The sequence below is a fragment of the Colletotrichum gloeosporioides genome (genome assembly GCF_011800055.1).
Source record: "Colletotrichum gloeosporioides strain Lc1 chromosome Unknown consensus_13, whole genome shotgun sequence".
NCBI lineage: Eukaryota > Fungi > Ascomycota > Sordariomycetes > Glomerellales > Glomerellaceae > Colletotrichum > Colletotrichum gloeosporioides.
The window spans coordinates 410356-425163 of NW_025544658.1; the positions used below are offsets into that span (position 1 = coordinate 410356).

Below are 14808 nucleotides of genomic sequence, written 5' to 3' on the forward strand. Positions count from 1 at the left end.
TTGTACTATGCAAATAGAGAGGCCCCAATGTCGAGACCAATACCAGTCCTCGAATTTCCCCAGCCGGCATTCCAACCTTTTTTTTCAGTTTACGAGTATATTTGGTGACTAAAGTATGTTGCCAGTGATTGCTTGATTTATTGTCTTGCGCGTTGGCCCGCTCCATGAATCTTCATTGGATGTCGAATGAAGCCCAGATGAAGTGCAGATTAGCAAGTACATATGAAATCGATTACGGGCTAAATCTTAGCCATTACTTTTTAGATGAGTTTCGGGGACATGGAAGAGTTGATTTAGTCCACGCTGGCGTCAACCTCGCGGAGCCGAGCAAAGTTCAATGTTATGGTATTCTAAGTCAAAAGTCATTTGCAATGTCTGGTCTATGCCAATGTATGCCGTCTACTCTATCCGCATTTTACGCATCTTTTCTAAGCCCCTCTACTGCATCCAGCCTCTCTCAGCAGTGTACTTCAGGTACGGCTCCATGTCTCTGTAGAACACCCGCTGCAGCTCAGCCTGCTCCTCGGGCGTAGGACGAGTCTTCTCGCCCTGGCGACGGTTCCAGCTCTCCTGTGTCTCGGTCAACAGGGCCTTCTCATCCTTGCCGGTGCTGTCGGCAAAGTTGTACGATCTGTACTCGGTATTTTCCCACCCAGTCGCTGCAAGCTCATTAGCAAGACCGTCCGGCACCAGCTCTCATGAACGTTGGGGAGAAAAACGTACCTTTGCCAGCAGGAACTCCGTGGAAGTCATTCGTCAAAAAGTGCAAGAACCCTCCGTGAGTGACAACGACAATCTGCGCATCACCCTCGACACCGCCCGCGATCTCCCTCAAAGCCCTCCTCGCCTCCGCAGCTCTGACCTCGAGCTTCTTCAACGTCGGCTCCCACCTGCTCTCGGGGTTCTTCTTCTCCGTCCAGTCCGCCGGCACCCGACTGAAGTCCACCTTGCCCTCGAACTCACCCTCAATCTCAGAGACGGCGGAGCCGGTGTCACACGGGGCATCTGAGACCTCCTGGACCTCGGGCAGGGCGATGACCTTGCCCAGGTGTCCGTCCTCAGGGCCGAAGCCGAGGAGGCAGGTGTGCAGGGTGCGGCGCAGCGGCGAGGCCACGAGATGGGTGAGCTTGGAGTGGTAGGGGAAGGCGGCGCGGAGGTCGGCGCATTGCTGCTTGCCCTTGTCTGTGAGCAGGGGGTCGCGGATGGCCTCGTTTTCGACATTGAGGTTGTGGAAGCCCTGGGCGTGTCGGACGAGGTGAATTTGGACAGGCATGGTTAATATGGTTGGCGATGTCGCGAAGTTTCTGTGTGGTGAGATGTCGTTTCTATGACACGCAATTGACTTGGAGGGGTTGATGTTGGTGAGACAGATGAGGTTGTGAGACAGGCGGGGTAAAGTTCTGGGGAAAGAAAAACAAACACCTTGAAGGCTGAGGGAAAAAACGGCTGGCGATGTGGTTTATTTGTTCACTTTCTAAACGTTACAAAACCTCCGGTGCTCGGTGTGGATGACTGCGTGATTCACGATCCAATGATAAAAGCACGCGGTCTCGAGACACCTACGTAATGGCTCCCCCGTCCTCGGGAAAATTCCTTGGTTGGGGCAAAGCGGCGTTGGCTGCGGCGGCGGCGGACACTGGAGTCAGGGTCCACGGCGCCAGTGCACACCTCACACACACACCAGACATCCATGGATGGCCAAAAGTGGATGTTCTTTCCACCGGCATCATGGCGGGACAAGAATCTTCTCGCAAAATGACTCAAACGACAGGAGAGGAAACTCGCAGCGCAGCGCAGGGCAGCATACAGTGGGTGTGCCGCAGAACGCGGACTAAGAGCCAAGAACGCTGCAGTGTGGCCCGCTGCACCGACCGTAGCGCTGCGGCGCCGATGACCGGGGCGAAATGCGGGGCACACCCGTCTGGCGCCGTCCGGAGTGGTTGGGCGGGGCAGGGGGAACGGCTTATCAATTGAGGCGAGCTGACTTGTTGCCGAGATCGCGGGCCGACTTCGTTGCGACGGAGTTACTGCTTGTGGCAACTTATACAATTGAGCTGGTGCGCGATGTTTGAAATTGGTCAGAATGCCGAGATTTCGAACTAGCCCGGAAGATGGAGTGACTAACTGAAGCTGTCAGGTGAGAATGAGGATAAACAGGCAGAATGTGACTTCAGGCTTTGAGTTTCCATTTTAAACCGGTTGACATGACGGAACAAGTTAGATGAACAATTTGGCCGCTTGAAGTTTGCTTTCAAAACGGTAAAGTCCCAAGCGAAGCCCGAAAGCCAAGCCGAGGAAGTTTCCAAAACTTTAAACAGTCCTCAGTTACCTGCATCGTCTTTCATTCTCTTAGTGCTATTATGGCGTGTGATGAATAATTACTCGGGCAGTGTGGTTCGGGAGATCGAATCAAATAACGATGTTTCGTTCGCCATGAAAGGCAACGTGAAGCGCTCACTGCTGCTATCTTTTCCGCAATAAAACCTTGCAAAATATCTTGCGGCATCATATTTGGCACATTGGGGAAAGCATACGGATGAGAAGAGAGACTTGAACGACAGTTACTCTTTGCCCTGGCAGTCTTCCTCGTATAAATTATCATGTTATACATCACAAGCCGAAAGATGGATCAATTATTGTTCCCTTCGGAGGTCTCAATCGGAGCAGATTCGTATCCTTCTGTTGAGCTATGCTCTGGTTGAGAGACTTGGTGGACAGTTCCTCTCCAACGAAGTTACTTCAACGAACCCTAAAGATTTGAGGTATGTCTCTTCTGTTTATTCCACTTGTGTATGAACCAGGGACAGGGGCAGACTAAGACAGAACTGCGAGGTTATATATTCTACCACAAAGAACCACAACGTCATTCGTTTTTATAGGCGCAGATGTTTTTCGTCCTGTCACGACGGCAAACCTTTCAAACATGCAAACACAAAAGCTTGTTTGAGATGTCGAGAACCACCTCGAATTTCGCGTTTTTTTTCAGCAAGCCGAATACAGGCAGAGAAAAATCATTATTTTATCGACTCTCTTAACTGTATGAATGCGAGCGCAAAGCTTACTGGACCTTTCAGGTGAACCAGAAAGACGGATTCAAGCCAAGTCGGTCTTTTGTTCTTCATCGCGCATGTCCAGTGGACATTCTCGGGTATACGATATACCTGGAAGAGAAGCCGATAAAGATGCAAGTGTGCATAGTCTACCGCAAGTTGGCCTGGTCTTTCTGGATCACAGTGTTGTAGAGATGGCTCATCGTGGGACGTTGCTGTGTATTGTGCGGAGGAAGCCCTTCACCAGCGTTGCCTGACTCTTAAATAATAGCATAATCCAGCTCAGATCAACCTCAGCTCATTCTGAACACCGGCAGAATCTGCCTCATTCGAAACACCTATCTGGTAACGTGCCTCACTCTCAAAAGTAACACGTGAGGCAAGATAGGTGGCCTTGGGTTGCCCTACAAAGCCCCTTTTGACCTCTTCAGACATCAAACCGAAACTAATTATAGCCTATGTCTCTCACGCATGATCCGCTTCGTCGTGCTGCAAACCACCCCAAGCTTTCTACACTACGCACTCCCATTGCTGTTTAAGGAACCCCCCTTCAGACATCGCTCAAAGCAGAGTTTTCATACACAGCTGAGTCTTTCCAAGCTTGCAGAAAACAGGGCGGCTTCGCTTAGAACTGGCGAAAGCAGCCCCTTAGCCGAACAAGGCTCAAGCCGAGTCCACGAAGACTTTGACAACACCATAAATATGGAAAATCTATACTTGGATCTTTGGACGCAGAACGGCAATGTTTCACCCTCCTCTTGCAAGATGTATGCTCATGGAATGGTCGATTTGTTTGGACCACCCCGCTGAAAGTACACTCCTTTGCTGCCCAAACCCAAACAATCACATTTTCTCCCTATAGCTATAGACTATCAACGAATACTTGAGGAATGATCGACGGACACAGGCCACCAGTTCTAGGGATGCTGCGTGAAAGCATGGAAAGGGGAACCGAGCGTAAAACGTTGTTTCCACATCACGAGAGAGACATCTGTAGGCAGAAAAAAACCTGTGAACGTCCCGGTCCAGACGGCACCCATGCTGCCCAAAAAGCCAGCGATTGCGGAATGAATGAACGTAACGGGACGCAGAGTGGGTATTTGTTCCCGCTTCCGCCCTCACTTCGACTTCACCTTCACTCACCTCTCCCTCAGGTACCTCACTTTAAGATGGCCAGGCATCTACCAGCGCGTCTCTCGCTACTGCTTTCACCCTTAAAAAGCTCACCTTCTCCTAACTATCTTCCCACATTTCCTCATCTCAATATCGGCACAGCCAGAGCATAACACACACATAAATCATTGCCGACATAAACACCATCACCATGCCCAACGAAGACCACCCCAACATCCTTGCCTCTCACCAGCCTCCTGAAACCTTGGATCGTTTCTGCGCTCGTTTCCGTACGTACCCCAACACTCGACTTTTTTTAGCAAACTAACAATGAAAACAGTAGCAAAGGCTCTCGCCGATATCGAACGCAAGATAAAGGAGCAGGAGCAGGCGAAGAAGAACAATGGACAGCAGAAGGGAGAAGAGCAGACAAAGGAGCCCTCCTCTTCCTCCTCATCCGCTCCCGAGTCAAAGCCGGGAGCCCATCCCTCGCTCCTCAAGCCTCGTCCCGTCTTCCCAGGAACCATGTTAATCCAAGAACCCGCGTTCCCACGAACCTGATGAACACACTGACACAAAATGACTAGGAACATCGCAATCTTGAATAATGACTGGATTCCGCTTGTCGACGAGGTCGACCTCAAGGTAACGCGCCCACCAACTCCTTTTCATCTTCCAAGTTCGTTCAAAGAAGAAACGCGCTCTGCAGGTCTCTATAGATGTTTATGGCCAACCTCGTCCCCAACAGGCACGCTTTCAGCGTGAGGTCTATCTGGCCAGGGAATTTGTCGCATAGGAGCAGTTCCAATACGAGAAGGAGCAACAGGGCCGGGAGGAGGCGTCTGAGAGTGCCGCTGGATCGAAGGTCGCCGCTATTGGCGACGCTGAGACGAAGGGTGCCCGATAAAGCGATCAGGACGGGCCAAACTAGAGACTTCTCCGTCAGAGGCTGCGGATACTTCATCTCCTGTTATTGGGAGGAGGAAATCCAGGAGACCAACTTCCTTGCAATAGCCATGACTCCTCGGCTTAGATCGTACTTTGATGGAATTGATGACTTATGCCACATACACGGACACGGCAAACTTTTGCCTGTATACTCGGAGTAATGGACTTGGTGGGCCACACGCGACTTGCCGCTCTCGCTTCGATCTCACCTTCACCTTCACCATCTCATTCACGACCCACGCACTATTCACCCACCCCGTCCTGAACCCCAAGGCATCTCTCAGAGCACCTTCGTCTCAACCCACTTCGCCGATTTCACCCCCAGAACTCACCTTCCTTCAATCTCTCCCAGATTTCCATCTCAACACCAACAAAACCACACACACATTACCATCACCATCACCGCCGCCGCGACCATGTCTGACATCTCCGAGGAGGAGTTGAAGTACCTTGCGGAAAACGCAGACCGCCTCGTCCCTTACTGTCCGCCTGGATACTTCGCTCGCATTCGTAAGTGTCTACGATGCCTGCCGAAAGCGAATCAAAATAGCTGACCCCCAAACCAGAAGCCGAGGCCCTCGCCGCCCGCGAGCTCAAGAAGAAGGAGGAAGAGAAGGAGAACGAGGAGGAGGAGGAAGAGGAGAACAACAACAAGAAGAAGAAGAAGAAGGACGAGGTGAATAATGACGAGGAGAAGAGCGACGAGGAGGGCAACGAGAACTGGGAGGACGATGACGAGGAGAACGAAGGCTGGGAGAGCGAGGAGGATGAGCACGAAGACTGGGGAGGGTATCCAAATGAAGGCCTTCCCATTATCTTCCACCTCTCTCACTTCGACTACGACAAGGACGGAAATCTCGTGCCTCGTGTGGGACCCAAGACCCTTGCCCTGTATTGTAAGTATCTTGCTAACAATGCGACTGTTGAAAGCAGACCAACTAACCGTTAAAACAGACGACGAAGAAACCGGAGACTACGTTGGCGAGGTGATCGCCAAGGTCGAGCCGCAGGAGGTCGAGGAGCAGGAAGCCAAGCAGCAGACGGCCAAGGAGCAGAAGATCGAGCAACATAATGTTGAGGAACCCACGAAGCAGCCCTACTCCAAGCCTGCTCCCCAGCGCAAGCCGAGAACCAACCTCTCCCTCCCCAAGCCGATCCCCGCCTTCCCGGGATACAAGTAAGTAAACATCCATCATGCCCACAACCCCGAAGGAAATACTGATACTGAAGCCAGGAACCCCGACCTCCGAATCAAAGAAGACTGGACCTTGCCCATCGACCAGGTCGACTGGAAGGTAAGTCGCCCAACATTCCTCAAACCATTGCCCTTTATCAAAATCCTCATCACTAAACACATTCCAGGCACTTCACTATCGCGAGGTCATGCGGTCCAGAGAGATGGGCGAGTGGCATCGCTCCCAGTACAGGCTCGCCGTGAAGGACTGCAAGAAGGCCTGGAAGAAGGCATCGCAGCGTCTGAAGGAGGGTCGCGGCGTCGTCATGACGGAGGTTGTTCAGGAACCCGACCAGCTGGAGATTTGATACTTGATGACGATGAGGACTGGCATAAACATATAAAGCCAGCCTGGAAGATGGTTAGGAGAGGCGTAATGTGGGATATGGAGGGAGCTCTCATCTTGTCATCATTTAACAGCCGTTCCACAGGCTGCTTAACAACGAGTGCGGCCTTGATGTCAAAGCACCAAAGGTTGGCATAGGGTCATTGGCGGAAGAGCGATCGACAAAGGGGGAATCACGCAAGGGTAGGAACAAAAAGAATCAAGCACATGCAATCGTCAATCAAATGTTTACATTACTAGGTAGTCTTATGACACCTTGCCACCTGGTACAACTCCACATCACAGATTATTGTTCCCGGCGACGAGCAGGACAAGGGAATGCAAACGTGTCCAACAAAGATATCATTTTACAGCTCATTCTCAAGCCCGAATAATGCAAAGAGTTACTTCGGCTTGCCCTTGTGTCCCTGAAACGCCGAAACATATGTAGTAGACCTGCATGCATTCGGACCGCATCCTCCTCAAAGATCAATTAGACTCTCCTCCACCGCCGGCTGCTTCGGGGCGTGCTGCGGCGCAGTCGGGAACGACTCCTGGGTATATCCGCTGTTGTACTGGCCCTGCCAATGCTGCGGCGCTGATTGCTGGGGTACTGACGGCTGCCAGTAGCTCTGCTGCTGGGGCGGAGCCTGATGCTGCTGTGTATGCTGAGCGGGTTGGGCCTGTGCCTGGACGGGTGTCTGCTGGTGAGACACGGACTGTCTATACTGCACCGCCTGCTGAAGATTGGGGTACGGGGAGGGATTCGGGTCGGCGGATGGTGGTGCGGACGGGGGCGCACTGGGTTGCTGAGGGTTGAAGTAGTAAGAGGCGTTGGGATCGTTTGATGGTGTTGCGGCAGGTTGGTTTTGGTGGTTTGCGGGAGGGGTAGGCTCGCTGGGATACGAAGGTTGAGGCGCATACTGCTCGGGCGCGGGCGCACCTCCACTTCTCCAGCTGTCTGTCCGTTGAGGCTCCTGGGGAGGGTATACGCCAGTTGGGGGCCCAGACACCGACGCTCGCTTATCGAACGTCGCGTACTGAGGCTGAGGAGTGTGTTGAGGATGAGGAGGGTAAGCCTGGGGTGGCGGAGCGTGACCATAGTCCACTCGTTGCTCGCCAGTGTAAAAGTTTTCGGCAGCACCAGGGGCGCTAGCCTGAAGTGAAGGATAAGAGCCGGTCGAGTGGCGGACAGGAGGAAGATTATAACCTCCGACGGCATGTTGGCTGTATGCCTTGGAAAGCCGCTCCTCGAGCATACGATCGTAGTAGCGCACCACAGTGGAAAGCTTGGCATGGAGATCCAGGAGGGTATCTGGGATGGGTTAGTACTGAAAACGGGGGTTACTCAAGGGCTATACACACCATGCTTGCTCATGGTCTCTCCGTAGGTGCGGGCGAGCTTCGGCCGCAGGGTACCGATACTGTCATACAGCTCCTGGATTTGAGGTTCACGCAGAATGGTTCCAGGCGGTTGTGTCTGCAGGCGGTCGACGAGGGTCGCGAAGAGGTTGATGTTCTCGGCCTCGACCGGCGTAAGCTCGTAGTCGTTCTTGGGCAGGGAGAAGTGCTGAGTCGATGAAGGTCCAGCGCTCGACGTCTGCTCCTTCAATACAGCGGCGTGCCTCTGCTTCTGCTCCTCCATGTCGGCCAGCGAGGCGGCGATGGCAGCTTTAAGGTCTTCGTCCTCATCCTCTGCGCCATTCGTCGGGACAGCAGAGCTTCCGTTCACCTTGGCATCCGGGCCGTTGGCGGTGGGAGGCACGTAGCCCTTAGAGTAGTTCTTGACCTCCTCCAGACTCATAGCTAGCGCCTTCTTCAAATCCTCATCGAATGCGTCGTCAACGCGCGCATTGCGCGGCTGCATAGCAGACGTGCTGCGGGTCTTGTAAGGGTAGGTGGGAGATCGGTCTTGGGGCAGTGGCGAAGGCGCGCCTCCCTTGCTGGACTTGTCGGTAAGCTTCGCATAGCAGCCATCGTCGACGCGGACGGGCGCGAGGATGCCGAGATGGGGGAGGGGCAGCGACTTGGTCGAGCACTGCTGGTCGAAGCAGTTGCCGCAGTTGCGACAGTGGTGCTTTCGGTTCGTGAAGGTGAAAGGGGTTCGGCATCGCATGCAGACATCTGAATCAACCCACTCGGGGGGCTGTTACTTGTCAGCGTGGGGGGCATCAACGGCATTCAGACAGAAAACCTACAGCGCTGCTGTCAATCATGCTGCTGGAGACGGTGACCCTGGGAGGGAAGTGGTGGCCTTCTCTCTGTAGTGTCTTGTAGACCTCTCCGATGTATCCCAACTCGTGGCGGCCTTCGGTAGCGGCGGCCCAGGACTGTATCAACTCGAGGATCTTCTGCTTGACTTCGTGGTTGACGGCGGCAGGACCAACGGCTTGGAGAAGCGAGGTTAGGTTGTCCATAAACTCTCGCGAGGCGATTTCGGCAAGGAAGTGGGTGCCGCCGTTTTTGACGCACGTGTCGGTAAGCTGCCATCCGGGTTAGCTTATGTATATAAGAGCAGGCAGTAGCGAAGCATGGCATACGTTGAGGGCGCTCAGCTGGGTATTTGGGTTCTTGTTGCCGATGCGCCTTTTGAGGGAGCGCATGGCCTCCTTGGGCTGGACGGTCTTGGACCTGATGACATCAGAGATCTCGAGATTCAGAGCGATATCCTCCCTGCTGCAGCGTTAGAACAGTCATTTGAAACATCGGCATCGGGTCGTACAAGCTGCTGCTGGTGGCTTTCTCGATCTGCTCGTCCAGGGCCGTGTTGGCCGAGCTGGACCACCAGCCCATCATCTTGAAGGCTGGGTGCGGTATGCGGGATGGGCGGGGAGGCGAGTGCAAACAAGCGAATGTCGATCGTCGTCGGCGTGCTATCTATGTGTACGTGGTTCGTGTGCGGTCGCGATGCCGACGTTGCGGGATTACGAGGCGAAGGTGGAATGGATTGCGCGTAGGAATATTTGATGGAGGAGCGACAGAGGAAAGCTTGGAGTGCGTGTGTCTGTTGGCCCAGATGCAACAGCCTTAGCCTTGGGGTCTCTGGGATGGTGCGTATGGTTCGTTCAGTTGGAGATGCAGCAGGCTAGGCCCGATTGTCCACCTCAGGTCGCCCTGGAGGTAGCTTGCAGGCGGGCTGGATATGGCGAGGTACTTCGATGCCTGGTGGTGGCTACCTTACGTTGGCTCAGTGCGTAGTCAGGCAGGACGGGTACCTAAACTTACGCAGCGACTCTGGTTCCGCTGCAGGGATGCATGGGGATTGGTAAAGGGCTGCCTTGCAGGTGTCGTCGCGGGCCTCGTGGCTGCTTCACCTGGTGCTGCTGACTACCTACGCGGTACGTACCTGGATAGTAATCGACGGACGGAAATCTCCGCGCTAAGCCCAAAGGGCGTGGGACTTTGAAGACGGGTTTTGGGGGGTTCCCCAGAGATGACGAAGTTGCGAACATGGCGGTGGAGCCACCTGTGGCGCATGGGTTTGCCAACCTGCCCAAATTGCTGCGGGCCTTGGCATTGAGCTTGCTGTAAGTACATGACTTGGGCATCTCTGGGTGATGCACTCTTTGACATGAGCTCCTTCACATTGTAATGCGTTTTTGCATTTGTCGCCATGTAATACCCGGCAAAGAAACAACATCGAGGGTGGGTATTTAGGTAAAAGCCAAGCTATATTGGTTGTGGCGCGGCACTATGAGTTGTCAGTCATGCCAGCTGTAGCACCTACCAAGGTATCCGTACCTAGCTTTTGACCTTACTCAAAGTTGCCGCCCAAGATGGATGCACCCAAGTAAAATCAACGGCGAACCCGCCGCCCGGCCGCCCTCCTTCAGTGACAGTCGCCCGGTGTGATACCCTGAGACTGAAGAGAAGAGAAGAAAAAGACAGGGGGACCGACTACCCTGCCCGCCCTGCCCGCCTGTTCCAGTTCCAGTGCCTGAAGCATTCAAGAGGCCGGATGCGTCAGTGATCCCGACTGCCCTCCAGCGCAGCGTTTAGTTGCCCTGTCCAGAGGTAGCCCTGGTCTCGATGTCGACGGGTACCGGCCCTCTCGGATAAGATACCGTAACGCCCCCCAAAAACACAGCCGCCGCAACGGTACCGTTCCCTCTCCACAATGTCTTGCTATTGTTGAAACTGTTAGCGCCCGGCGACGACGACGACAGCGAGGCTGCCCTCCACCACGGACCATCGTCCTTTCACAAGACGGCAGCACAGCATACGGCACCACAAACCTGTTCTATTCTACCTCTCTTTTCCTCAAAGACGCCTTTTGGCTGCCCCCGCCATTCTTCCAACCCGCCGAAAGCCCTCTGCTCTATTCAAGGAAACATGCACACTGCAGCCCGCCCTGCAGCTGCGCTTGCAACGTACTACTAAAGCGTCCCGTCGCCTGCCACCCATGACGATCCCGCCGCCGATTGTCGTCGTCTCCGAGTCCCGTCCTCCGTACCTTGATCGCTCCGAATCCTCCCACCACCACCACTGCCACTCCTCGAATCTACCAACCCTAACCACAGCAACATCCCCCGCGACCGACCGAGCAGCCGCGCGTGCAGCGACATGATCCAACTTCTACACTCATCCCCCAGATACTGTTCCTCGTTCACATGAGTTCGACGGCCTCCTCAGCCACCAGAACCGTCCTCGGCGGCGGCGGTCCTGCCATATCCAACGGCACCTCTCTACACTCCTTCGCCATGGGCGGAGACGGGGGACCGGCCGGCCGCGGCGCCAAACAACCCCTACCCCATATAGACGACCTCACCTCCGCTTCCCCCGATGTCGATATGAAGCTACCCTTGCGCAAGATTCTCGAGAGGGGCGACAATGCCATGCGACAAGCCGAGACCTTCCGCGACTTTGGCAGACCAGACCTCGCTTTCAAGGAGTACCTGAAGGCCTCCCTGATTGCCATTCGATATGTGCCTCAGCACCCCGATGCCCTGGCCGTGAGGGGCGGCCAAGGAGACATGAGCCGCATCTACTCTGCCCTCATGAAGAAGATAGAGTCCCAGCATACAGCCTTTGAAAAGATCAAGGCCGACATCATCGCCGACAACCAAAGAACGGGCGTCCGCCCGACCACCTCGAGACCATCCTCCATCGTCAACGGCCAAGCGAACCGACCCATGTCACCCCAGGGCCAGCCGGGCGCACCGCTGATGAGTCCTACGAGAGCCGAGGCCGGTACACAGGTCAATGGCTCACCAAAGCCGAAACCTGCTGTCCAGCCGAAGCCCCAATCTTTACATGGCAATGTGATACGTTCGGGGGCTGGCACACCGACCCTCAAGAGCAAGGCCGCCGAGGATCTGGCAGCCCGCTTCGCCAACCTCAGAGGACCGGTAGCTTTGCCTGGCCAAGATCCCCGCATACGAACACATCCCCTTGTTCCGGCCAGACCAGCAGGACCGAGGGCGATGCCCGAACCGACCGAGAAACCAAAGGTGGCAGTAGTGACAAGCCTGCCAGATCTGCCAAAGATGCCGGACGCCATCTACAGCCCGGCCAGAGGAACCGTGTCTAATGAAGCAGCCTCCTTGCCGTCAAGTACACCCCGCGGCCTGTTCAGCAGAACGGGCTCCTCGGCAGCGATCAATACCGTCCTTGCCAACAACAAATCGTCTGATTACTTCGCTCAACCCCAGCCTCAGCCTAATGCCGCTCCTGCTCCAATTCACCGTCCCAGTATCACGATCCCCGAGGGAGACACCATCACTGCCGAGGACCTAATGAGTTTTATAAGAAGGGGTTCTGCAACACTCCAAGTTCTAATCATTGACGTCCGCAGTCGCGACGATTTCGACGAGGGCCACATTCTGTCACAAGCCGTTATCTGCATTGAACCCAATATTTTACTTAGAGAGAACATTTCTTCAGAGCAGATCGCCGAAAGCATGGTGCTCTCACCCGCGCAGGAGTACCACCACTTCGAGCGGAGGGACGCTTTCGACCTGGTGGTTTTCCATGACCAGGACTCAGATGCTATCCCACGATATATTTCTCCTGACATGGACGCAGCCGCACTGTTGTCACTCCAGCGCGCATTAACGTACTTCAATTATGGAAAGGAATTGAAGAACCCCCCGAAGTTGCTCCAGGGAGGCCTGGATGCGTGGACAGATCTTATGGGAAGGGCTGCTTTGGCCACGTCCCAGACAGCTGGTGCTGCTAGGGCCCCTAGGATTCGGTCTCCTTTGAAGCCTTCCATCTCCATCTCAAAGCCAACCAGGCAATACAAAGTCACGCCTTTGAAGCCTGAAGAGGTCAAGCTTTGGGAGGAGACGCTGCACAATGCAGACCTCGAGACTGCGCGCTCTCCTGGGTTCATGCATGTGCGCAGCACCGAAGAGTTTCTGCGGAGATTTCCAGCCGTCTCGGCTGAGCAGGAATCCATGCAGTCACCCATCAGTCCTGAAAAGCCCACGTACAACAACTATCAAAACCACGCCGATATCTACTCTGACCTTCCGTCACCACCTACGCGGCCAGCTCCAGCTGTTCCTCGTCCCAGCTACAGTGGTCTTTCGCAAACGCAGGATGACCATGAGGCCCAGGGCTTGGCTTTCCCAGCGCAAGCTCGAAACCTCAAGCAGGGCCCATTGGCCCGCCCCGACTCTCCATCTGTCGGCGCAGTCAAGGATGGCCATCACATCACAGGTCTCAACAACCCCGGTGTCTGGTGTTACGCCAACAGCTCCATCCAAGCCCTGCGGATGTCGCCTGGTTTTGGCAAGGAACTGGCCACGTTTGAATGGCAAAACACGTACAAGGTCCCGAAGAAGCCCGATGAGAAGAGCGATCCCCCTCAGCTCATGTCGCGCATTCTATCCAACCTCTTCCACTGGATGGACTCCGGCAAGTTTGCCACCATGAAGGCCCAGACACTGATGGTAAGCCTCCTCGCCCATGGAGCTATGCGCTGTACTGACCATTCCTAGGACTACTCTCGATCGGTCTGTGAAAAGAGCCGGCTCAAGGACAAGGGTGACGAGTTTGGTGGTGGCCGACAGCAGGATGCTCAAGAGTTCATGTCCTGGCTGATGGCATACCTTCACGATGAGACAAACATGCGAAGAGATCGGGTTGGCGACGAGAACGCAGCATACCCTCAGATGAAGGTTGGCAAGTCGATGCTTCAGGGTGCGTACGAGTGGTGGGGTCACTACCTGAAAACCAACTCGTCCATCGTCGACAGATACTGGCGTGGCTTGGAACTCTCGACAGTGGTGTGTTCCAGATGCAACAACCGCACTTACAGCTTTGCGACATTCGACTTCATCTCGGTGCCCATCAACAGCAACACACAAACGATTGAAGACTGCCTGAAGTCATACCTCGAGCCAGAGTTTATCGACGATTACAAGTGCGATACTTGCAACATGAACGTACGGGGCCAAAAGCAGATCGCGCTCGCCCGTCTGCCGGAACTGCTGTGCGTGTGCTTCCGACGATTCGACTACGACAACACCGGTCAGGTGCAGAAGAAGCGGGACATGATCACATGGGACTTTGAAAACCTGAACCTCGACCAGTTCTTCATCCCGCCCGAGGAACGCAACACCGTCGGGCCCCCGCTCGACGAAAAGTTCGAGCTGCCCTTCGACTACGAATGTTACGCCGTCATCATCCACACCGGTACCAACATCACCAGCGGTCACTACTATTCCTACGTCCGCGAACCGCAGAACCCCGACCCGCACGCTTGGCACCGCATCAACGACGCCCGCGTGACCCCGATCCGCATCGACGGTACGGGCCGTGGGGGCGACGCCAGTCGCGAGGTGTTCAAGAAGAGCACCTCCGACGTGCCGTACCTCGTGTTCTTCCGCAGAAAGCAAGGTCGATCCTCGAGACGTTGATTTTTCCCCCAAGATGTTGTAATAGAGAGAGGGCATTGAAGAAGATGGTGAAAAAGGACGAAAGATATGTACATGTGTCGGGAATATCGGCGGGGCAGGGAAGGGGGGACAGGGTGGGGGACTTTTCAAACCTCATATAGAACTGAATGACGGCGGGCGGTTGCCAAGCATGGAACGATGTTGTCTTTTTTCTACGGTTTGAGTTTCTTCAAGCGCTTCTTCCAAAGCATGGCGTCTGGTTCGATTTTGGAAGGGGAGGGGGGTTTATCTTGC

At 54.6% G+C, this 14808-nt stretch overlaps 5 protein-coding genes across 5 annotated transcripts; 3 read left to right on the top strand and 2 right to left on the bottom strand.

Moving 5' to 3' along the window:
• Positions 1–438: 438 nt before the first annotated feature.
• On the bottom strand, positions 439–1273 carry GCG54_00002540 (Phosphoglycerate mutase-like protein; the record flags this gene model as incomplete). The annotated part of the gene is made up of 2 exons (XM_045402630.1): positions 439–659; positions 724–1273. 2 exons carry the CDS (start codon positions 1271–1273, stop codon positions 439–441), a joined length of 771 nt encoding a protein of 256 aa, XP_045269248.1.
• A 3101-nt stretch (positions 1274–4374) lies between these two features.
• GCG54_00002541 (uncharacterized protein) lies at positions 4375–5070 on the top strand (the record flags this gene model as incomplete). Its single annotated transcript, XM_045402631.1, has 4 exons — positions 4375–4453; positions 4504–4690; positions 4751–4808; positions 4960–5070. 4 exons carry the CDS (start codon positions 4375–4377, stop codon positions 5068–5070), a joined length of 435 nt encoding a protein of 144 aa, XP_045269249.1.
• Positions 5071–5527: 457 nt separating this feature from the next.
• GCG54_00002542 (uncharacterized protein) lies at positions 5528–6653 on the top strand (the record flags this gene model as incomplete). Its single annotated transcript, XM_045402632.1, has 5 exons — positions 5528–5621; positions 5678–6007; positions 6066–6288; positions 6346–6406; positions 6474–6653. The coding sequence occupies 5 exons, from the start codon at positions 5528–5530 to the stop codon at positions 6651–6653; spliced, it is 888 nt and encodes a 295-aa protein (XP_045269250.1).
• A 499-nt stretch (positions 6654–7152) lies between these two features.
• On the bottom strand, positions 7153–9466 carry GCG54_00002543 (Vacuolar protein sorting-associated protein 27; the record flags this gene model as incomplete). Its single annotated transcript, XM_045402633.1, has 5 exons — positions 7153–7985; positions 8036–8816; positions 8869–9153; positions 9211–9346; positions 9393–9466. 5 exons carry the CDS (start codon positions 9464–9466, stop codon positions 7153–7155), a joined length of 2109 nt encoding a protein of 702 aa, XP_045269251.1.
• Positions 9467–11280: 1814 nt separating this feature from the next.
• On the top strand, positions 11281–14535 carry GCG54_00002544 (Ubiquitin carboxyl-terminal hydrolase 4; the record flags this gene model as incomplete). Its single annotated transcript, XM_045402634.1, has 2 exons — positions 11281–13566; positions 13615–14535. The coding sequence occupies 2 exons, from the start codon at positions 11281–11283 to the stop codon at positions 14533–14535; spliced, it is 3207 nt and encodes a 1068-aa protein (XP_045269252.1).
• Between the last annotated feature and the right edge of the window lie 273 nt (positions 14536–14808).